The sequence below is a fragment of the Plecotus auritus genome, assembly GCF_963455305.1.
Source record: "Plecotus auritus genome assembly, chromosome: X".
Classification (NCBI taxonomy): domain Eukaryota; kingdom Metazoa; phylum Chordata; class Mammalia; order Chiroptera; family Vespertilionidae; genus Plecotus; species Plecotus auritus.
In genome coordinates, this window is record NC_137784.1 from 725472 (window position 1) to 749471 (window position 24000).

The 24000-nt window shown below is 57.4% G+C and overlaps 2 protein-coding genes across 2 annotated transcripts in view; one reads left to right on the forward strand and one right to left on the reverse strand.

Moving 5' to 3' along the window:
* Positions 1-24000, reverse strand: part of DHRSX (dehydrogenase/reductase X-linked) — a 259390-nt gene that overhangs the window by 154173 nt on the left and 81217 nt on the right. The window lies entirely within an intron of this gene.
* Positions 11529-22829, forward strand: AKAP17A (A-kinase anchoring protein 17A). The gene is made up of 5 exons (XM_080652352.1): positions 11529-11659; positions 15137-15915; positions 16538-16686; positions 19932-20172; positions 21124-22829. The coding sequence occupies exons 2-5, from the start codon at positions 15157-15159 to the stop codon at positions 22051-22053; spliced, it is 2079 nt and encodes a 692-aa protein (XP_080508478.1). The 5' UTR covers positions 11529-11659; positions 15137-15156; the 3' UTR covers positions 22054-22829.

Here is a 24000-nt window from a genome sequence, read left to right on the forward strand (position 1 = left end):
ATGAATGGATATAGCTAGATAGATGATGGTAGATGATAGATAGATATAGATAGATAGATAGATAGATAGATAGATAGATAGATAGATAGATACAGATGATAGATATGATGGATGGATGATGGATGGATGGATGGATGGATGGATGGATGGATGGATGGATGGGTGGATGGATGGGTGAATGGATGGATGGATGGATGGATGGATGGATGGATGGATGGATGGGTGGATGGATGGATGGGTGGGTGGATGGATGGAAGGATGGATGGATGGATGGATGGGTAGACAGCAGGGGGGCCATCCACATGGCGGAATAGTAAGCAGCCATGAAAAAGGAGTGAGGCTCTGATACAGGCTACAACATGGTAGGCCCTTGATCACCACAGATGCTCCGTGAGAGAAGGCAGATATACAATGTCACGTGCTGGAACAGGCTAGTCCATGGAGAGAAGGGGTAGTAGGTTCGTGTTGTCTGGGGCTCCAGGATTTTGGAGTGGAACATGTTTCCGGGTCAAAATTACATAGATCATCGGCCTCAGTTTTTTTGGGGGTTTAGTTCTGGGGGTAAAATGAGAATTCTTTGCTTTGTAAAAATAATCTGCTTATTTCTCCTGAGTACTAAGTATAGATATAAAGATAGGTGATATATAGTTAAATTAGGTAGATGATCGATGAATAGATGATTAATGATAGATTGATAGTGATGATTGATTGGTTAATCGATACGTATAGATGATAGAATATTTATGGATAGATCAGGGAGAGATAGATATGATAGATAAATATTCAATACAGATGATAGAATATTGATTGATAGATTAGAGAAATATATATAGATATGATAGATAAATAATCAATTGGTAGATAAATAGATATATAGATAGATGGCAGGTAGATACATGCATAGATGATAGAGGGATAGATAGGTATGTGATGAATACATAGATAAATTGATAAGTGATGGATAGATATAGATGGTAGATAAATGATTAGTTAGAATCTAGATAAGTAGATAGGTAGATGATAGGTGACAAATAGGTGATAGATAGATACACAGATAGATGGATAGATAGATGATAGATGATAGATAGATGGATGCTAGATAGATATAGATGGTAGATAAATAATTAATTGGTAACTAGATAGATAGATAAGTAGACATCTGACAGATACATAGATATACAGATAGATACACAGATAGATGTATAGATAGATAAATAGGTAGGTAGGTAAGTAGATAGATAGATAGATAGATAGATAGATAGATAGATAGATAGATAGACAGATGGATGGACAGACAGACGGATGGATAGATGAATGATGGCTAGATGGCTAGATAGATAGATAGATAGATAATAGAAGGAAGAAGGTAATTAGGAGGTAGGTAGATGATAGATAGATAGATAGATAGATAGATAGATAGATGATAGATAGATAGATTGTAAGAAGATAGATATATGATAGATGGATGGATGGATAGATAGATGAATGAGGGATGGATGGATGGATGGGTAGATAGATAGATAGATGATAGATAGGTAGATAGATAGATAGATAGATAGATAGATATGATGGATGTTAGGTAGATAGATAGATAGATAATGGATTGATTGATTGGTAGTGGATAGATGGGGCTCTTTGCCTGTATTCTGGGCTGCTGAGGAGGAGGAGAGTACGTCTCCTCTCTCTGAGCTGCTCTGTCTTCAAGTTGAGGAGAGGAAAACCCCAAACCACACAAGGGTGGTTCTCTCTGTGGGGGGCCCACAACCCCCAGGTTGCTCAGGAGGAACCCACATTCTACAATAAAGCAAGACAGTGATTTGGGGGCCCCTCCCCTGCAGGTGAGCCCAGACCTGAGGGCTAAGGCAGCTTCTTGGGGACACAATCGGGCAGGGAGAGGGCCCCCCAGGAGGGTCCGACGGATCCCTGTTCCTCCTTGTGCTGAGTACCACACCCGGGGTGCAGAGGGGACCCCAGTGAGGGGTCCTCGATGGGCAGAGGGGTGAGCAGGGAAATGTCGAGTCAGGGCAGACAATTCCCAATGACCCCCCAGTTACTGGCATCTGATCATGGTCTGATACATTTATCAGCATCAACGGACCAGTATCACTTCTGATCTTGGTCTGATACATGTTACCATCAATGGAACAGGGGATGTCTATTATCTATCTATCTATCTATCTATCATCTATCTATCTATCTATCTATCTATCTATCTCCTACCTCCTACTTACCTTCTACCTTCTATTATCTATCTATCTATCTATCTATCTATCTATCTATCTATCCATCTATCTATTTTCACCTATCTATCTTCTATCCATCTATCTACCATCTGTCATCTAGCTATCTTCCTATAATCAATCTATCTATCTATCTATCTATCTATCTATCTATCTATCTATCACCTATCTATCTTCTATCCATCTATCTACCATCTGTCATCTATCTATCTTCCATCTATCTATCTACTATCTATCTATCTTCTTTTTTTAAAATATATTTTTATTGATTTCAGAAAGGTAGGCAGGGAGAGAGAGACAGAGCACGCACGAGAGAAACATCAATGATGAGAGAGAATCATGGACCGGCTGCCTCTTGCACGCCCCCTACTGGGGATGGAGCCCGCAACCTGGGCATGTGCCCTTGACCGGAATCGAACCCAGAACCCTTCAGTCTGCAGGCTGACGCTCTCTCCACCAGGCCAAACCAGCTAGGGCCCTTCTACCTTCTATTATCTATCTATCTATCTATCTATCTATCATCTATCTATCTACCTACCTACCTACCTACCTACCTACCTACCTATCTATCTATCTATCTTCTATCCATCTATCATCTGTCATCTATCTATCTATCTATCTATCTATCTATCTATCTATCTATCATCTATCTATCTATCCATCCTTACTCACATATGATCTTGGTCTGATACATCAATGGGTGGATTCCCCCTATCCCCACCTTTTGGCCTTTTTAATCTTTGGATTTTTCTTATTCTTTTTGTTTGTTTGTTTTGGTTAACCCTCACCCGAGGATATTTCCCCCTTGATTTTTAGAAAGAGTGGAAGGAAGAAGGCAAGACAGAGAGAAACATGTTTCTGTCACATCGATTGGTCGCCTTCCTCTGCATGCTCCCAGACGGGGGGAGGAGCCTGCAACTGAGGTACCTGCCCTTGACCGGAATCGAACCTGGGACCCTTTGGTCCTCAGGCTGACGCTCTATCCACTGAGCCTCTCTCTCTCTCTCTCTCTCTGCTCCTCTCTCTCTCTCTCTCTCTCTCTCTCTCTCTGCTCCTCTCTCTCTCTCTCTCTCTCTCTCTCTCTCTCTCTCTCTCTCTCTCTCTCTCTCTCTCCTGCAATTCTGCAAGGCTGAGTGACTGAGATGAGATACGAACCCAGTTGCTGATGGGAAAAAACACACACAAAAAACCCCAGAAACTGTCTCATGGCATCTCCCAGGGGAGGCAATAAAAATATGTGACCAAACTCATTCACCAACATAATGATGATCATCTCACACAATGTTTTTTTTTTTTTTTTTTTTTTTTTGTTTTTAATATATGTTTGCCCTCACCGGTTTGGCTCAGTGGATAGAGCGTCGGCCTGCAGACTGAAGGGTTCCAGGTTCGATTCCGGTCAAGGGCATGGACCTTGGTTGTGGGCACATCCCCAGTGGGAGGTGTGCAGGAGGCAGCTGATCGATGTTTCTCTCTCATCGATGTTTCTAACTCTCTCTCCCTCTCCCTTCCTCTCTGTAAAATATCAATAAAATATATTAAAAAAAACAAACAAACTAACTGTGACCTCCTGGTTCATAGGTCGATGCTCAACCACTGAGCCACACTGGCCAGGTGATCTTCTCTCTGAGAACAGTAGACATTGATACAAATGTCCGTGATAAACAAAACATTACTATTTTAAAGAAGGCCGGGACAAGTGACTGGGAGTTAATGAAACATAATGAAGGGTGATGTCACTTGGTCAGGAGAAATCGGGAAATATGGGTAGTCTCTCAGATGAAAATGAGGTGGTGAAGAAGGAGAGTTTGAGAACGGTTTTGGGGAGCACACTTCCACTGAAGTCAGGAGAGGAGAAAAATGAAAAAGATGGCTGGTTGCATGGGTGGATAGATAGATAATGGATGGATGGATAGATGAATGCATGGATGGATGGAGGAAGGGAGGGAGGGATCAATGAGCAGATGGATGGATGGATGGATAGATGAATGGATGAATGGATGGTTGAAGGTGTGGGTAAATGGATGGGTAGATGAATGGACGTAGATAGATGGATCGGTGGGTAGATACATGGTTGGGTGGATGGATAGATGGATGGATGGTAGATGGATGGATGTGTGTAGGTAGATGGATGGATGGATGGATAGATGGGCAGATGGAGGGAAGGGTGGATGGATGGATGAATGGGTGGGTGGATGGATGATAGATGGCTGAAGATGTGAATAGAAGGGTAGATAGATGGATGCCTGGGTAGGTGGATGGATGATGTATGTATGTATGGGTGAATGAATGGATGATGAATGGATGGATGTGTGGGTGGATGAATGGATTGATAGATGATGGATGGATAAATGGGTAGATGGATGGATGTGTGGGAGGATGGATGGATGATGGATGATGGATAGATGGATAGATGGATGGTTGGATGGATGGATGGATGATGGATGATGGATGGATGGATGTGTGCGTGGGTGGATGGATGGATGGATGATGGATGGATAAATGAGTAGATGGATGGATGTGTGGGAGGATGGATGGATGGATGGATGGATGGATAGATGGATGGATGGATGGATGGATGATGGATGATGGATGGATGTGTGGGAGGATGGATGGATGGATGGAGGATGGATAAATGAGTAGATGGATGGATGTGTGGGAGGATGGATGGATGTATGGATGGATGGATGGATGGATAGCAGAAGGTGTGAACGGAAGGGTAGTTAGATGGAGGTGTGGATAGGTGGATAAATGAGGTATGGATGGATGGATGGATGGATGATGGGTAGATGGATAATGGATGGATAAATGAGTAGATGGATGGATGTGTGGGAGGATGGTTGGATGGATGGATGGATGGCTGATGGTGTGAATGGAAGGGTAGTTAGATGGAGGTGTGGATAGGTGGATAAATGAGGGATGGATGGATGGATGGATGGATGATGGATGGATAAATGAGTAGATGGATGGATGTGTGGGAGGATGGATGGATGGATGGATGGAGGATGGATGGATGGATGGATGTGTGGGTGGATGGATGGATGGACGGATGATGGATGGATGGATGATGGATGGATAAATGAGTAGATGGATGGATGTGTGGGAGGATGGATGGATGGAGGATGGATGGGTGGATGGATGGCTGAAGGTGTGAATGAAAGGGTAGTTAGATGGAGGTGTGGATAGGTGGATAAATGAGGGATGGATGGATGGAGAGACAGACGGAGAGGACAAAGGCGGCCAGCCAGTGCTGTGACCCTGGGTCCTCGTTCACGTCACTGGTCACTGGGATTCTAGCCACACCTCCCCTCCTCCCCTCCCAGCTCAGGACCCGGCTGTACCAGGTGAACCTTCCCTTTGTGGGCGCGAGGCCTTGCTTACGGACGTCCCAGGACCGCCCCCAAGTCTCTCTCCTGGGCCTCGCTTGATGGGGGCCTCCTATGGCGACCCCAGTCCGAGGCCTGGTTCTGATCATTCTGATTGGTTGGCACCTTAGCATCTATTTTTTTTTTAATTAATTTCAGAGAGAAAGGGAGAGGGAGAGAGAACTAGACAGAAACATCCATGATGAGAGGGAATCATGGACCGGTTGCCTCCTGCACGCCACCACCTGGAGATCCAGTCTGCAACCCGGGCGTGTGCCCTTGACCGGGAATCGAACCAGGGACCCTTCCAGTCTGCAGGCTGATGCTCTACCCACTGAGCCACACCAGCCAGGGCTCAGTGTCTATTCTTGTACCTCAGTGACTCCAACCAGCAAAGGGAAGGCGAGTAAGTGAGTCACGTGACCACTAGGATGACGTCACCCGTCTCCAGGGCGGGGCCCCCTCTCAATCTTGGTTTTGTATCTCTGCCTTCTGTTCTTTGATCTGATCCTCACGTGTCTGATTTCCGACTCTTCGCATAGGAAATAACCACACCTCGCCCTTCCCCTCACCTCCCCCCCCCCAGAGGTATCTGTTGAAAATACTGCCCTGGCCGGTGTTGCTCAGTGGTTAGAGCGTCGGCCTGCGGACTGAAGGGTCCCGGGTTCGATTCCCGGTCAAGGGCGCAGGCTCGGTCCCCTCCAGTAGGGGGCGTGCAGGAGGCAGCCGGTCCATGATTCTCTCTCCTCATGGATGTTTCTCTCTCTCCCTCTCCCTTCTTCTCTGAAATCAATAAAATTAAATATTTTTAAAAATAGCACCTACAGCCCTAACCGGTGTGGCTCAGTGGATGGAGCGTCGGCCTGCGGACTGAAGGGTCCCGGGTTCGATTCCGGTCAAGGGCATGTACCTTGGTTGCGGGCACATCCCCAGTGAGGGGCGTGCAGGAGGCAGCTGATGGATGTTTCTCTCTCATCGATGTTTCTAACTCTCTCTCCCTCTCCCTTCCCCTCTGTAAAAAATCAATAAAAAATATATTTAAAAAAATAGCACCTACACATACACAGCTCATTTATTCCCGGAATTTGCATTTCTTACTCTTTTGTAAAAAATACATTTTATTGATTTTTTACAGAGAGGAAGGGAGAGGGACAGAGATAGAAACATCCATGATGAGAGAGAATCATGGATCGGCTGCCTCCTGCACGCCCCCTCCTGGGGATCAAGCCCACCACCCGGGCATGTGCCCTTGACCGGGAATCGAACCGTGACCTCCTGGTTCCTAGGTCGATGTCAAATCACTGAACCATGCCGGCCAGGCTGACACAGACCTTGTTTATTTATTTATTTTTTATTTTGCAACCCGCACCCTTCCCCAGGCCATTTCCAAGAACTGGGGTACCTTCTCTCTCAACCACACCCAAACCCAAGGTCATTTCCCTGCAATGTAGTGGAGGGCAGAGGCGGGGAGGGTGGAATGAAGAACTCCCAAATAACTATGATGAACACTCTTTTTGTGTTTGGTTTTGTTTGTTTTTTTTTGCAAAGACTCACAGAGGTGAGCTGGCACATTTATTTAAAAATAAAGCTGAACACCAACCGCTTCCAGTGCTAAGTACGCAGATTTAGGGCGAAGCGATGGAGAAGGCGTACTCATGAAGACGCACGTCTGTCATGCAGGAACAAACTACGTTGAAAATATGATGGATGGATGGATGGATGGATGGATGTGTGGGTGGATGTGTGGATGGGTGGATGGGTGGATGGATGGATGGATGGATGATGGATGGATGGATGGATGGATGGATGGATGGATGTGTGGGTGGAAAGTGTCTAAGATAGACAACCAAGACAAAATAAATTGGAGAACTGATGTTCTCCTATATACACACGGAGGGGCCAGATGATGATGATCTCTGAACGCATAATAATCTGGCCACTCAGTGTGTGTGTATATATATATATTAGAGGCCTGGTGCATGAATTCGTGCATGGGTGGGGCACGGCCAGCCTGGCCAGGGGGAGGGGACATGGGCGGTGGGCCGGCCTGCCTGCTGGTCGAACTCCTGGTCGAGGGGACCATGTGCATATTCGCCTTTTATTCTATAGGATCGACACGGAGTGGCCAGATGATTGTGCATTCAGAGATCATCCTCGTCTGGCCACCCCGTGTGTATATACAGGAGAACTTCAGTTCTCCAATTTATTTTGTTCCGGACGGCTGTTCGAAAACCGAAGCATTTGTTCCCATTAGAAATAATGTGCCCTGGCTGGTGTGGCTCAGTGGATAGAGCGTCGGCCTGCGGACTGAAGGGTTCCGGGTTCGATTCCGGCCAAGGGCACATGCCCGGGTTGTGGGCTCGGTCCCCAGTGGGGGGCGTGCAGGAGGCAGCCGGTCCATGATTCTCTCTCCTCATCGATGTTTCTCTCTCTCTCTCCTTCTCCCTTCCTCTCTGAAATCAACAAAAATATATTAAAAATAAAAAAGACAGGGGCATAGAAAGGGAGTGGACTGATAATTCTCAGGGGAAAGGGGAATGGGGGGTTCATGAAGAGACTGGACAAAATCGTACACCTATGGATGAGGACAGTGGGGGGGAGGTAAGGGCAGAAGGTGGGGTGGGAACTGGGTGGAGGAGAGCTATGGGGGGAAAAAGGAGAAACAATTGTAATAATCTGAATAAAGATTTATTTAAAAAAATAAATAAAAAAAATAAAAGCTAAAATATATATATATATATATATATGTATATATATATATATATATATATATATATATATATATATATATATTTAAAAAAAAATAATGTAAATTGGCCCTAGCTGGTTTGGGTCAGTGGATAGAGAGTTGGCCTGCGGACTGAACGGTCCCGGGTTCGATTCCGGCCAAGGGCACATGCCTGGGTTGCAGGCTCGATCCCCAGTAGGGGGCGTGCAGGAGGCAGTCGATCCATGATTCTCTCTCCTCAGTGATGTTTCTAGCTCTCTCTCCCTCTCCCTTCCTCTCTAAAATCAATAAAAAATATATATATATATATTTTTAAAAAATACTGTAAATGGAACGACTCCATTCCAGACCCCCAAATGAGTCCCTGCTTTAACCTTTCTTATCGACAGCACATGTCGAATGTACTGTTCCATCTATACACGAACACTTTACAAACAAAAAGGAGGGGGCAGGCTGGAGGTGGTCAAGGGGTGGGAAAAGGGGACATAGGTAATATGGTCAACAATAAAGATTTATTAAAAAAAATAAATAAACACAAAAAGGGCCTGAGACCTCCTGGTTCATGGGTTGACGCCGACCGGGCATACAAAGCTCTTAATTTCTTATTCTACCCTCAGCACACACACACACACACACACACACACAGACACACAGACACACACACACACACACACACACACACACACATACTAGAGGCCCAGTGCATGAAATTCGTGCAAGGGTTGGGTACCTAGGCTGGCTAGGGCAGGCGTCCTCAAATTACGGCCCACGGGCCACCTGCGGCCCGCTGAGGACATGGATCCGGCCCGCCGGGGGCCGCTGCCTGTCCTGCTCAGCAGCCGATGCATCCCGGGCCCGCAGTGCGCATAGGAATTCGTTCATAGTTGTTTTTTTTTTAAACAATAGTCCGGCCCTCCAACGTCTGAGGGACAGTGAACTGGCCCCCTGTTTAAAAAGTTTGAGGACCTGCCGAAACCGGTTTGGCTCAGTGGATAGAGCGTCGGCCTGCGGACGGAAGAGTCCCGGGTTCGATCCCGGTCAAGGGCATGTACCTTGGTTGCGGGCACATCCCCAGTAGGAGGTGTGCAGGAGGCAGCTGATGGATGTTTCTCTCTCATCAAGGTTTCTAACTCTCTATCCCTCTCCCTTCCTCTCTGTAAAAAATCAATAAAATATATTAAAAAAAAATAAAAAGTTTGAAGACCCCTGGGCTAGGGCCTCCCTTCATTTTGCACCGCCCCCTGGTGGTCAGCACACGTCATAGCACGTGGTCGCACTCTGGGTCTCCTGTTCGAACTCCCCAGGGGACACTTTGCATATTAGCCTTTTTAGATAGATAGATATTCTATAAGGATATCGCTCTCCTATATAATAAAAGCCTAATATGCCAATTGTCCCCTTGGGAGTTTGGGAGACGGGGAATGCGATCGCTTGCTATGACATGCGCTGACCACCAGGGGGCGGCGCAAAAATGAAGGAAAGCCCCGATTGCCCCTGATCACCAGCCAGGCCTTGGGACCCCACCCATGCACACATTTCATGCACCGGGCCTCTAGTAACAATATAATGTCATGTGGAGGGAAAGTGTCTAAGACAGACAACCAAGACGTAATAAACAGCCCAGCCGGTTTGGCTCAGTGGATAGAGAGCATCGGCCTGTGGACTGAAGGGTCATGGGTTCGATTCCGGTCAGGGACTCATATCCCAGTTGCAGGCTCCTCCCCAGCCCAGGCCCCAGTCGGAGCTCATGCAGGAGGCAACCAATCCATGTGTTGCTCTTAAATTGATGTTTTTCTGTCTTTCCCTCTCTCTGAAAATCAATGGAAAAATATCCTGGGGTGAAGATTAACAAAAAAAAAGATTTTATATATATAAATTATATATATAATTTATAGACTATGACAATACCAAACATTTAATATAGCAATGGGAAAATATCCTGGGGTGAGGATTAACAAAAAAAAAATTATATATATACAAATTATATATATAATACATCCTGTTACCTAGGATGTATTATATATATATATAATTTGTAGACTATGACAATACAAAACTTTTAAAATAGCAATGGAAAAATATCCTGGGGTGAGGATTAACAAAAAAATTATATATATATATGTATATATATATATATATATAATTTATAGACTATGACAATACGAAACATTTAAAATAGCATATATTTATGTAATATTATGTACCTATATACAATCACATCAGAATATATACCTATATACAATCACATCAGAATATAATGCAACCTGGAGGGAAGTGTCTAATCTAGACGGTAATAAATGAAGCAATTAAATAATTCATAAGTGCTTGAGTAGATAATAATTTTAAAGTAAATTCTATTGCTTATTATCGACAATGTTTAATCAGGGAACCAACAGAATAAATGAAAGAACTCATACGTGCATGATTAGATAACAAATGTTTACCATGAAATATTTATCACCAAATTGTATGGCTCTATTCTCTAGGATGTATAGTAATAAGTATTTATAATTAGGTATTCCTAATTAAGTTGCATCGCTACATTATCTAGGGTACATAGTCATAAATATTCATAATTAAATATTTATAATTAAATGGCATAGCTCTATTCTCTAGGATGTATAGTAATAAATATTTATAATTAGATATTCCTAATTAAGTTGCATCGCTACATTATCTAGGATACATAGTCATAAATAATCATAATTAAATATTTATAATTAAATGGCATAGCTCTGTTACCTAGGATGTATAGTAACAAACATTTATAAATAAATATTTATATTTATATTCAATTGCATAGGTCTATTCTCTGGGATGTATACATAATATAATAATAAATGAATGATTAGATAATAAATAATTTATAATTAATGTGTATGGCTGTATTATATGTGATTAGCACAGTAATTTAGGCCCCATCTCTATGCACCTTAAAGGGGACGCGCGCCCACCCTGGCCGGCAGGTGAGCCACCTGCCCAGATTGGGACACAGGTAGTCGGGTGGGGGCGGTGCGGGTTCGCGCACGCGCAGTGCGGAGCCGGGTCCGGCCCGCCCCCACCCGCGGCCCTCGCCGGAAGTCCCGCCTTCGGGGGCGGGGACGGGCTCGGGAGGAGAAACAAGGAGCCGCCGCGCGGCCGATGCCGCCGGCCCGGGCGCCGGAAGCGGAAGTGCGTCACCGGGGTGGGCAACGGCGTCCCGTCGGGGGCACTTCCGGCGGACGGTGGAGGCTCCGGGCGGGAGGCCGCGCTTGCCGGGGTCGTCGGCGGACGGCGGCGAGCGGGGTCCAGGGCGCGGCGACAGGGGACGCAGGCGGAGCCCCACGCCGGTGAGCGCCGCCCGCACCCGCTTCCTCCGCGGGGCCGGGCCGGGGGCTGCGGGGCGCCGGAAGGGGCGGAGGCGGGGGGTCACCGGGCCGCGGGTCGGGGGTCGGGGGCCGGGCCGGGGGTGGCGGGGCCGGAGGGGAGGGGTCGAGGGGTCACCGGGCCGCGGGTCGGGGCCCGGGCCGGGGGCGGCGGGGCCGGAGGGGAGGGGTCGAGGGGTCACCGGGCTGCGGGTCAGGGGTCGGGGGCCGGGCCGGGTGCGGCGGGGCCGGAGGGGAGGGGTCGAGGGGTCACCTGGCCGCGGGTCGGGGGTCGGGGGCCGGGCCGGGGCTGCGGGGCGCCGGAAGGGGCGGGGGTTGGGGGGTCACCGAGTTGGGGATCGGGGGCCGGGGGCGGCGGGGTCGGAAGGGGCGGGGGCGGGGGGTCACCGGGTCGGGAGCCGGGCCGGGGGTTGCGGGGCCGGAGGGGAGGGGTCGAGGGATCACCGGGCCGCGGGTCGGGGGCCGGGCCCAGGGATGCGGGGCCTCGGGGGTCCCGGGGTTCCGAGGGCTGTGGGTGTTGTGGGTTCTGGATCTTTGGGTGACAGGGGTCCTCGGGCCGTCGGGGGCCTGAATGACTGGCGTCCGGGGTACTGAGGGTCTTGGGGGGCCGGGGTAAAGGGGGGCCGTGGATACTGAGGTTCTGGGGGGCCGGGTGTACTGAGGGCCCGGGGCTACTGAGGGTCTTGGGGGGTTTAGGGGTACTGAGGCCCGGGGTCCCGGGGATACTTAGAGCCCTGGGGGGCCGGGATATAGGGGTTCCGTGGATACTGAGGGTTCTGGAAGGCCGAGGGTACTTAGGGTTTTGGGGGGCCGGGGTACTAGGGTCTTGGGCTGGAGGTACTGAGGGTCGGGGATTTAAGGGGTACTGAGGTTTAGGGGGTTAGGGGGTTCTGAGGGTTTGGGGGTTTAGGGGGGTCTGGAGGGTTAGGGGGTACAGAGTGTCTGCGGGTTTAGGGGGTATGAGGATCTAGGGGGGTTAGGGGGTACTGAGGGTCGGGGGGGTTAGGAGGTTCTGAGGGTCGTGGGGGTTAGGGGGTTCTGAGGGTCGTGGGGCGTTAGGAGGTTCTGAGGGTCGGGGGCGGTTAGGGGGTGCTGAGGGTCTAGGGAGGGTTGGGGGGTGCTGAGGGTCTTCGGGGACCCGGGGATACTGGGCAGTTGGGGAGCCTGGGTTCAGGGGTTACAGAGGGGAAGGGGGGGGTTCTGGAGGGTCAGGGGTGGGGGTTGGGGGTACCAGCGCTGACCTGGCCAGGCTGGGGGGATGGGGGTTGCCATGGAGACCGAGGGGCTGCGGTGGCTGTAAGGAGGCGGGGCCAGGACCCCCGAGGGCTGGAGAAGCAGGGTCCTGGGGGTTATGGGGGGTTAGGGCACCCGGATGGCAGGGGAGCAGTTGGGGAGGCAGAGCTGCCCCGGAGGCTGCTGGGGGTGGTGGAGGGATCAGGGATGCACCCCGGGGTCTGGGGGTGCCCTGGCGTTCCGGGGCAGCCAAGGGGCTGGGGGCGGGGCCATGGGCTGCTTGGGGGACAGGCTGGTGCCAAGCGCCGGGTCCTGGGGGGCGTCTGGTGGGGAGGCCAGGGGTCTCTCAGCTCCGGTGCAGCCCCCACTCCGCTCGGACTCCCCTACTTTGGGGCCCCGCCCTCCCTCCACCTGCGCCCCAGGGCTGGCGCCTCGGGGCCTGTCCCTCCGAGCTGGTCGGTGTGGGTGCGCGTGGGTGGGCGCTGCAGCCAAGCCGCCGGTCGCTGGTCGCAGGCTTTCCCAGGAGCTCGACCAGCAGGGAAGGTGCCTCGATGGGGTGCGGAGGAGGAGGAGGAGGAGGAGGAGGAGGGGGTGCGGAGGAGGAGGAGGGGGGGTGCGGAGGAGGAGGAGGAGGGGGTGCGGAGGAGGAGGAGGAGGGGGTGCGGAGGAGGAGGAGGAGGGGGTGCGGAGGAGGAGGAGGGGGTGCGGAGGAGGAGGAGGAGGGGGTGCGGAGGAGGAGGAGGGGGTGCGGAGGAGGAGGAGGGGGGGGTGCGGAGGAGGAGGGCCCCGGGGCTCCCTGGGGGCCGAACAGGCTCCTCAGCAGAAACTTGGGCAAGAGAGGTTGTGTGTTTCTGTTGTTCATTTGTTGTTGTTTTAAATATTTTTATTGATTTCAGAGAGGGAGGGAGGGAGGGAGAGGGAGAGGAACATCCATGAGGAGAATCATGGACCGGCTGCCTCCTGCACGCCCCCCATTGGGGATCCAGCCCACAACCGGGGCCTGTGCCCTTGACCTTGGAGGGACCCTTCTGTCCACAGGCTGACACTCTATCCACTGAGCCACACCGGCCAGGGCTTTGTGTGTGTGTTTTGTTTGTTTGGGGTTAATCCTCAGCTGAGGATGTTTTCCCGCTGATGTTTAGAGAGAGTGGAAGGGAGGGGGAGGGACAGAGAGAGAGACGTCGATGTGAGAGAGACATCGCTGGGTTGCCTCCCCGTGTGCACCCGACCAGGGCTGGGCATCAAGCCTGCAACCACGGTACATGCCCTTGACCCGGACAGAACCCGGGACCCTTCCGTCCACGGTCCACGGCTCTGGCTGCCGCTCTTATCTGCTGAGCCAAACCGGCCCGGGCAGAGGGGTGGTTTATCAGCACGAAACGTCTGTTTCACGGATGCCAACCCCGGGCGGCTCCTCCCCCCCCCACCCCCCCAGGTGCCCGAGCCGAGTCCCTTCTCCAGCGAGTCCAGCACCTGCCGGGGAGCGAGGCGGCTCTCGCGTCTCTGCCCACTCCCGGCTGCACGGAGGGCGGGGACAGCTGCTGCGGGGTCCTGGGTCCTGGGCCCAGGTCGGCGCGGACGCTGGGCTGTGGTTCTCAGCAGCCCTGGCTGGCGTGGCTCAGTGCGTAGAGCATCGGCCCGAACCCAAGGGTCTCGGGTTCAGTACCAAACGGCGCGTGCGGGGGGCAGCCGACTGGTGTGCCTCTCACATCGATGTTTCTCACGCTTCTCTCTGCCCTCCCTTTCCTTTCGCTCTGGAATCAGTGGGAGGGTCGTCCTCCCAGGAGGATGAACAAGAGCCAACATAGTAACAGCCCTTTTCCCATAACCCGACGGAGCACAGACCAGAACCGCCTCAGGCGCTGAGGCCCTTACTGAGGCCCACGCCCCTTCCTCGGACAAGCTAGAGACCGGTCTTGGTTCTCCTCCCTGGCCTCGGCAGCTGACCGCCGTGGCCCTAGCCCGTGTGGCTCAGTGGATAGAGCGTCAGCTGCGGACTGAAGGGTCCCGGGTTCTGTTCCCGGTCAAGGGCACACGCCGGGGTTGCAGGCTGGATCCCCAGCGGGGGGCGTGCAGGAGGCAGCCGATCTGTGATTCTCTCTCGTCATTGATGTGTCTCTCTCTCCCTCTCCCTTCCTCTCTGACATCAATACAAATATATTTAAAAAACACACACACCCAGGAAACGGACCTCCTTGTCTGTTTCAGGCCCCAGGTCCCGGGAGGCTATGGCCGCGGCCACCATCGTGCACGACACGTCGGAGGCGGTGGAGCTGTGCCCGGCGTACGGCCTCTACCTGAAGCCCATCACCAAGATGACCATCAGCGTGGCCCTGCCGCAGCTCAAGCAGCCGGGCAAGTCCATCTCCAACTGGGAGGTGATGGAGCGGCTCAAGGGCATGGTGCACCACCAGTTCTCCACGCTGCGCATCTCCAAGAGCACCATGGACTTCATCCGGTTCGAGGGCGAGGTGGAGAACCGCAGCATGGTCAAGGCCTTCCTGGCCTGCCTGGACGGCAAGACCATCAAGCTCAGCGGCTTCTCCGACATCCTCAAGGTGCGCGCCGCCGAGTTCAAGATCGACTTCCCCACGCGCCACGACTGGGACTCCTTCTTCCGCGACGCCAAGGACATGAACGAGACCCTGCCCGGCGAGCGGCCGGACACCATCCACCTGGAGGGGCTGCCCTGCAAGTGGTTCGCGCGGAGGGAGGCGGGCTCCGAGAGGCCCAGCGAGGACGTGCTGGTCCGCGTGTTCGAGAAGTTCGGGGAGATCCGCAACGTGGACATCCCCATGCTGGACCCCTACCGGGAGGAGATGACAGGCCGCAACTTCCACACCTTCAGCTTCGGGGGCCACCTGAACTTCGAGGCCTACGTGCAGTACTGCGAGTACGCCGGCTTCATCCAGGCCATGAGCGCCCTGCGCGGCATGAAGCTCATGTACAAGGGCGAGGACGGCAAGGCCGTGGCCTGCAACATCAAGGTGAGCGGGGCCTCCGCCCGGCCTGGCTGCGCCCTGGCCGTGCAGGGTCTGGGGCAGAATCTCCCGTAGCCTGCACCCCAATACCATGGGCACAGGCCCGGGGTGGGCGGGTTCTGGGCATGGGCAGTGGGGTGGGGGGCCCCTGGGGGCAGAAGCAGAAAGTTGTCTCGTAAAAGGAGCAACTTTTTAAAAAGTATCGAATTCAGAGAGGAAGGGAGAGGGAGGGAGAGAGGAACATCCATGAGAGAGAACCATGGATCGGCTGCCTCGGCACGCCCCACCCTGGGGATCGAACCCGCCACCTTTTGGACGATGCTCAACCCCTGAGCCCCGCCCGCTGGGCCAGGGGCAGCCTCTGATGCTTAGTGTGGGGCGAAGGCAGGTGACCGTCTCAGGGCGAGTTCGTCCTCCCCCATTGACGGGACTTCACGGGGTTGGGGCTCCATCTGGAGCCAGACACGGCGGTTCCGGCCCAGGTCCCGGGTCGGCTGGCTCCCGCGTGGCGAGCACCCGTGGCTCTGGTTGTGGAAGGGGTGGGCGCACCTGCCTGCAGGCCACGCCCCTCACCTGAGCACGGGGCTGCCGCCTCCACCTGACGCCTGTTCACCTGTTCGCCCCGAAGGTCTCCTTTGACTCCACCAAACACCTGAGCGACGCCTCCATCAAGAAGCGGCAGCTGGAGCGGCAGAAGCTGCAGGAGCTGGAGCAGCAGCGGGAGGAGCAGAAGCGGCGGGAGAAGGAGGCCGAGGAGCGGCAGCGGGCGGAGGAGAGGTAGGCTGGGCGCACGCATGTACGTGCCTCTGCCGTGTGTGTGCATCTGCGTGCAGGTGGGCATCCGTGTGCTCGCATACACGGCTGCGGGGGACTCCATACAAGGTGTGCGCGCCTGGTCCTCCCCAAAACTCAGGCCCACGGTGTCAGGTCCGTGTGGGTCCCGTGACCGGCCTGCCCTCCAAGCGTGTCACTCACAGGCCTCTGTGTGTCCCGCCGGAGCCGGAGGCGTGTCCTGGCTGTGGGCGTCCCCGTGAGGTGAAGCCGGGTAACTGCTCGGGGGAGAGACCTGAGGGAGGGCGTGGCCGGGTCTCAGTACGAATGGGGTTCAGGTGAGAGGACCCGCCCCGCCCTCCCGCCCGGGCCCCGTGTGCCCCTGTGTGTGGGCGAGGCTGCTACACAAACTCCGTGGCCCACGCTGTCCCTCGGTTCTGGGGAAGCAGAGACGTCCTGCACCTTCCACCCCTGCCGCTGGCGTCGGGGGGAGCGTGTGGCGTGTGTGCGGTTCTGTCTCAGGCCCGGGAAGAGGTTGGGGGTGGAATTGGGGAGTCCTTCCTGACCAGCCTGTCAGCTGGTCTCCATGGAGCCCCCGTCCAGGTTGTGGGTGCAGACCCAGCCTTTGTCCTTGAGCGAGCCCCACACCGTGGTCTGGGGGGCCGTGGTCTGGAGGGCCGAGCGGGCAGGCGGGCAGCGGGGGAGGGGAAGGGAGGCGGTGGGGTCAGTTAGGGGAGGCCCTGAGCCGTCCCTTCTGAGCCGTGAGCCCGGCCATCGCACCCAGAGCCGGTGCCTGGGTGCTCTGCCCCGTCCCTGGTGGGGGGTGCTCACTGGGTAGAGCGCCAGCTCGGGGGCTCGGCGGGGAAGCCCGAGGGGATGTGCCTGCAACTAAGGTACAAGCCCTTGACCGGAATCGAACCCGGGACCCTTCCGTCCGCAGGCCGACGCTCTATCCACTGAGCCACACCGGCCAGGGCTGTGGCCCGGCATCTTGGCAAGCTGCTCCGGGGCCTTGGGGACAGATGCGGACTGGGGTGGGGGGGGGGGTGAGGACAGGGGGTTCAGGCCCCAGCACTGCTGGGCCCTGCGGGCGGGAAACGGGCCTGTGCTTCCTGCCGGGGGAGGAGGGGCCGGGAGGGGATGGGGGAGGGGGGCCGGCGTGGAGGCAGGAGGGGAGTGGGGGGAGGGGTGCTCAGGTCGGGTGCAGGGCTGTGGCCCGGCCAGGATGACCCTGTCCTGTCTCGGCGAGCCCAGGGCCCGTGTCTGCCCGCGTCCCAGGTGTGGGTGGTGCGGCTTAATGGGAACAGGGGGCACCTGCAGCTGTTGCGGGCGGACAGGCCTGGGCCGCGGTCTGTGATGGGGCAGGGGCGGGCCTTTCTCCCGCCGGGGCCGCCGGGACACGCATATCGGCGCTCATACCGGCGCTGGGGGCCGTGCACAGGGTCCACGTGTCGGCTCGGTGGGGTCAGGCGTTGACCCCCCCCCACGCCTCGGCGGGGTCAGGCCAGGTGGTTGCGCCGCCTCACACAGCCCTGGTGGGTGTCCCTGCTCCCCACCTGTGGGCCCTGCGTGTGAGGGCACCTGTGCGCGGCCCCCTCTGCCCGGCTCCTCCCGGTCCTCAGGGGTTGGCCCCCCATCCTCGCCCTGTGCTGGGCCCCGCAAGGCAGCTCTCGGGCTCCCTGGGCCCGGTCCGCCGGGAGCACCTCCGTCTTGTCACCGTGCCCCCGCCTGTGTGACAGTCTCGCAGCCGAGGAGCGAGGCGGTGCTGTGTAGACGCGCTGCGGGCCCACCTTCCCGGGTCGCGGGCAGTGCGGCTGCCTCGGGTGCTCGTGTGAGGGATCCATCCCCTCCGCCCAGAGCGTGGTTGGGACTGCTCGTGTGGCAGCCGGTTTATTTCAAACGCAGGTCGCCACCTCCAGGTAGCCCCCCGGGATTTCCCTGAGACACGGGTTCTCCTGGTGCCGCACTCAGGGCACCCCCCCTACCCCCCCACCTCCCAGTGAGCATCCCCGGCTTTCCGTCATTGTGGTGCGTGTTCCTGTGCGCTCGCTATTTCCCCTGCTGGAAGGCTTCTGGAATGTTCCTTGCAGCTGTGCACGGCGGGGTTTCATTCCTTCTCTCCACCTGCAGTTCCTGGGTGCCACGCAGCCTTTGAGAGCCCGGGGTGGGGGCTGTGTCCCCCGGGGAGCCCGGGGTGGGGGCTGTGTCCCCCGGGGAGCCCGGGATGGGGGCTGTGTCCCCGGGGAGCCCGGGATGGGGGCTGTGTCCCCCGGGGAGCCCGGGATGGGGGCTGTGTCCCCCGGGGAGCCCGGGATGGGGGCTGTGTCCCCCGGGGAGCCCGGGGTGGGGGCTGTGTCCCCCGGGGAGCCCGGGGTGGGGGCTGTGTCCCCGGGGAGCCCGGGGTGGGGGCTGTGTCCCCCGGGGAGCCCGGGGTGGGGGCTGTGTCCCCCGGGGAGCCCGGGGTGGGGGCTGTGTCCCCGGGGAGCCCGGGATGGGGGCTGTGTCCCCCGGGGAGCCCGGGATGGGGGCTGTGTCCCCCGGGGAGCCCGGGATGGGGGCTGTGTCCCCCGGGGAGCCCGGGATGGGGGCTGTGTCCCCCGGGGAGCCCGGGGTGGGGGCTGTGTCCCCCGGGGAGCCCGGGATGGGGGCTGTGTCCCCGGGGAGCCTGGGATGGGGGCTGTGTCCCCCGGGGAGCCCGGGGTGGGGGCTGTGTCCCCCGGGGACTGCTCTGGCATTTTAGGGGACCTTCCTTTCCAGGTGGGAGCCTGTGCCTGTGCCCTGCCTGTTGGGGCTCCCCCCCCCGCCGCACAGGTGTGTCTTCTTCAGCCGACACCTTCATGGTGTCAGCCCACGGCTCCCCCTGCAGCACTTCGGGTTGGGGTCACACGGAGCAAGATGGACTGTTCCTGGGGGGACGACCGAGCCCTCCCCGTGTGTGCGCTGCCTCCCGGGTCCCTGGGCGGCGCGGCGAGCGATTGGGGTGAAGAGCTGACCCGGTGAATCGCCTGAGCCTCCCGAGCTCGCCTTCCCGCTGGCTTTCCTGTTTTGTGAATCCTCCCGAGGCCATTTCCGTGGGTTTCAGGGAGCGTGGAGGGAGGGGGGGGAGGGAGGCCTCCATGGGCCGCCTACCTGGTCAGGGGTGGAGCCCGCAGCCAGGCACCTGCCTCAAGCAGCCCCGGGCCAGAGCCGAGCGTCCACCTGCCCCGGCCCCGCCCCACAGCCTGCGTGTCCCCCCCTCCCCCCCCCCCCAGGAAGCAGAAGGAGCTGGAGGAGATGGAGCGGGAGCGGAAGCGGGAGGAGAAGCTGCGGCGGCGGGAGCAGAGGCAGCGGGACCGCGAGCTGCGCCGCAGCCAGAAGAAGCTGGAGAAGCTGCAGGCAGAGGAGCAGAGGCAGCTGCAGGAGAAGGTCCGGCTGGAGGAGCGGCGGCTGCTGCTGGCCCAGCGCAACCTGCAGTCCCTCCGGCTGCTCACCGAGCTGCTGGGCCGCGCCAAGGTACCCGCCCGGCGTCCCTCGCAGGGCGCCTCCTGGGGTGCACGCCGCCTGGGCCACCCCCACCCCCCCCCCCGAGTCTGGGCCCCAGGCAGGAGGAATAGGTTCCCACAGTGGGTGCCCCCCCCCCGCTGTGTGGGTTCCTGCCTTGTCCGTTCCAGCCTTAGCAGCTGAGGAGCTCCGAGCGTGTCTCCCACGTTTAGGCCGGTGTGGCCAGGCGGCCCGGGGTGGCCAGAGCTAGGGTCACAGGGAGGCCGGGACGGAGCCGGGAGGGCGCGCCGTCACCCGGCCCCGGAGCTGTGCTGCCGGGGACACAGCACCCAGGCCTGTCCGGCCACCTGGCCTCGCCCTGACCCCTCCGGTCAGCAGCCCCGGCCGGGACGAGGCCTGAGCCTGGTGCCCAGGGAACGCACGCCCGTCCCTCCTCCAGAGCTCCCGTCAGAGAGGGTGAGCCTCAGGCCCAGAGCCTCCGCGCCTCCCAGAGGCCCGTCCCTCCGGAGCTGGGCCGGCCGCGGACGCAGACGAGCCCAGGCAGCCGCTGGCACGGGCGACCCCCTAACCTGTTGTCTGTCTACAGTGTTGATAAGGCCCCGGGAAGGACAAGGCAGGCGCGCTGAGGCTGTGGCAGCTCAGGTCTTATTTCATGGTGAATATTGAAGACACGGACCCAGCCAGGCCCGGCGCGACCGCGGCCTGGGCGGCCTGTGTCTGCGGCACCAGCTCCCGGTGGTGGCGAGCACGCGGGGGCCTGGGCCGCCCCGAGACGCCTGCCCGGGGCTGTGCCGAGCAGCTTTGCCGTGGGGTGTGCAGCTCGCCCGGGCGGACGCATGACCGCCGGGTGTGGCGGGGACGGGTGTCGCGTCCGGCACCCCAGGCCTCGGGGGTCTGCGAGCCCGGCGCCGCCCCGCGCGTGGGGCGGGTCCGGGCCCCGCTGAGGTGCCCCTCTCCCCGCAGGCGGCGAAGCTGCAGGAGCAGGAGCAGCGGGAGGAGGACCTGCGGCGGCAGCAGCTGGAGGAGCGGCGGCGGCTGCAGGAGGCGGAGCTGCGGCGCGTGGAGGAGGAGAAGGAGCGCGCGCTGGGCCTGCAGCGCAAGGAGCGGCAGCTGCGCCAGCGCCTGCTGAGCATCCTGCTGAGCCGGAAGGTGGACGACCCGCAGGCGCCGGACGAGCTGGGCGTGGCGCCCGCCGACCTGCTGCAGCCCATGCTGGACATCCTGCAGACCGTGTCGGCCGGCTGCGTGAGCGCCGCCCAGCTGCTCCCCGGCGCCCCGAAGGAGGGCCCGCGGCGGCCGGAGGCGGAGGCCCCGCCCAGGAGCGTGAACGGCAACGCGGCCGAGGACGCCCCGTGCCGGGACCAGCAGCCCTCGCGCCCGGCCGCCCCCGACCGCGCCTCCCCGGAGAAGCGGTGCGCGGCCGTGCTCTCCTGCATCCCCGACAACAACCAGCAGCCCAAGGGCGTGCCCCCCGCCTGCGAGCAGGGCGCGCCCCGCAAGGACGCGCTGTCGGAGCTGGACAAGTGCAACCGCGAGCCCAGCGCGGGCGAGGGCCGGGCCCGCGGGGACGCGGGCGGCGAGGACAGGCGCGCCCGGGAGGAGCGCAGCGGGTCGCGGCGGGCGGGCAGCCGGGAGGACGGGCGGCCGCGCAAGGAGCGCAGGTCCCACAAGAAGCGCTCGCACCAGGACGGCAGCCCGCACCGGCGCAGCGCCAGCCCCGCCCACGCGCGCCCGCGCAAGTCCCACAGCAAGGACCGCCCCGGCCACCGCGAGAGGAGCCGCGACCGCAGGGGGAGCTCGGGCCGCAAGCGCAGCCGCCACCGCCACAGCCAGAGGTCCCGCTCGGGCTCCCCCAGGTCCCCCGGCCAGCACCGCGGCACCTGGGACAGGTAATGCCGGGCGTGGCCTGCCCCGTCCGTCCGTCTGGGAAGAGCGGGACCCACAGAGCCTCCCGCTGCTCCTGCTGCCTCGGAGGACGAGGACGGCGCCCGGAGCCCCTTCACCCGCGAGAGGCCCGTCACCCTTAGTTCCCTGAAGATTTGACGGACAGCTCCCCCCTGGCCGGGCCTCCGCCTGCAGGGACGGTGCGAGCCACGCGGACCCCACGGGCGGGCAGCCTCCCAGCACGGCCCTGACCCCCACCCGCCCGGGCAGGGCTGGGGTGAGAGGTCACGGCGGGATGCCACAGCCCGGGCGGAGAGAGAAAGCCTCGCCCCGCTGGCTTCTGCTCTTCTTTCCGTCGTTTTCTCACCGGGCAGCGCCGCGGCTGGGACAGCGGGCGAGCCGGTGACTCCGGCCCCAGTCGCTGCAGACACGGGGAGTCCAGCTCCGCCCAGACTCAGCCGCCCCCGGCCGTGGGCTGGCCCCGCCTCCCCAGCTGAGCAGCGTTCACTTCCCAGCGGTTCCAGGAAAAGCGTGGGAGAGGTTGTGGGTCACAGGCGTGGGCTCCCGGTCAAGGTTCGCGTGTTTTTGTTTTTTTTTTAAAGCAGCCGTTTTTGCTAAATTATTTTTACTCGGAAACGTTTCGCACAGACTTGAGGCCGCCAACTTGTTACACTTTTATAATCGTTGGCTTCTCCAGCGGAAGCGCGCAAATCCTTGGACATGGCTGTACCGTTTGAGTTTGGAGAGAGGGTTTGCATTTTTATGGTGAAATAAAATCCTTTTCCAGTGAAGTGCGGTTTTGCTTGCTTTGTTGGGAGTTCTTTGAGGTGAGCCCAGTTCAGTGTCTGAAACGGATAGAAATCACTTTTCCTAGAAACACTAATTCTCTGGGGTGCCTTCCCCCCACCCCCCCACCCCAAATATTTACACTAGAGGCCTGGTGCTCTGCGGGGGCAGGGGGGGGGCCTCTCAGCCCAGCCTGCACCCTCTTGTGATCCAGGACCCCTCGGGGGATGTCCGACTGCCAGTTTAGGCCCACAGGGATAAGGCCTAAACCGGCAGTCGGACATCCCTCTCACAATCCGGGAAGGCAGGTTCCTTACCGTTGGCCTGCCTGCCTGCCTGATCGCCCCTAACCGCCTCTGCCAGGAATTCCTGCCTGAATGCCCCTAACCACTATGCTTTCCTGCCTGATCACCCCTAACCACTATGCTTTCCTGCCTGATCGCCCCTAACCACTATGCTTTCCTGCCTGATCGCCCCTAACCACTATGCTTTCCTGCCTGATCGCCCCTAACCACTGTGCTTTCCTGCCTGATCGCCCCTAACCACTATGCTTTCCTGCCTGATCGCCCCTAACCGCTTGCCTGCCTGCCTGATCGCCCCTAACTACTCTGCCTGCCTGCCTGATCGCCCCTAACCACTATGCTTTCCTGCCTGATTGCCCCTAACGGTCTCTGCCTTCCTGCCTGATCGCCCCTAACCGCTTGCCTGCCTGGCTGACCGCCCCTAACGGTCTCTGCCTTCCTGCCTGATCGCCCCTAACCACTATGCTTTCCTGCCTGATCACCCCTAACCACTATGCTTTCCTGCCTGATCGCCCCTAACCACTATGCTTTCCTGCCTGATCGCCCCTAACCACTATGCTTTCCTGCCTGATCGCCCCTAACCACTATGCTTTCCTGCCTGATCACCCCTAACCACTATGCTTTCCTGCCTGATCGCCCCTAACCACTGTGCTTTCCTGCCTGATCGCCCCTAACCACTATGCTTTCCTGCCTGATCGCCCCTAACCGCTTGCCTGCCTGCCTGATCGCCCCTAACTACTCTGCCTGCCTGCCTGCCTGATTGCCCCTAACGGTCTCTGCCTTCCTGCCTGATCGCCCCTAACCACTATGCTTTCCTGCCTGAATGCCCCTAACCACTATGCTTTCCTGCCTGGTCGCCCCTAACCAC

What these genes read in the sequence shown, in the direction of transcription:
- AKAP17A (XM_080652352.1), top strand. Translation starts at nt 15,157, where the DNA reads ATGGCCGCGGCCACCATCGTGCACGACACGTCGGAGGCGGTGGAGCTG. An exon ending in CGGCAGCGGGCGGAGGAGAG is followed by an intron (nt 16,687 to 19,931) that starts GTAGGCTGGGCG and finishes CCCCCCCCCCAG; the next exon opens with GAAGCAGAAGGAGCTGGAGG. An exon ending in AGCTGCTGGGCCGCGCCAAG is followed by an intron (nt 20,173 to 21,123) that starts GTACCCGCCCGG and finishes CTCTCCCCGCAG; the next exon opens with GCGGCGAAGCTGCAGGAGCA.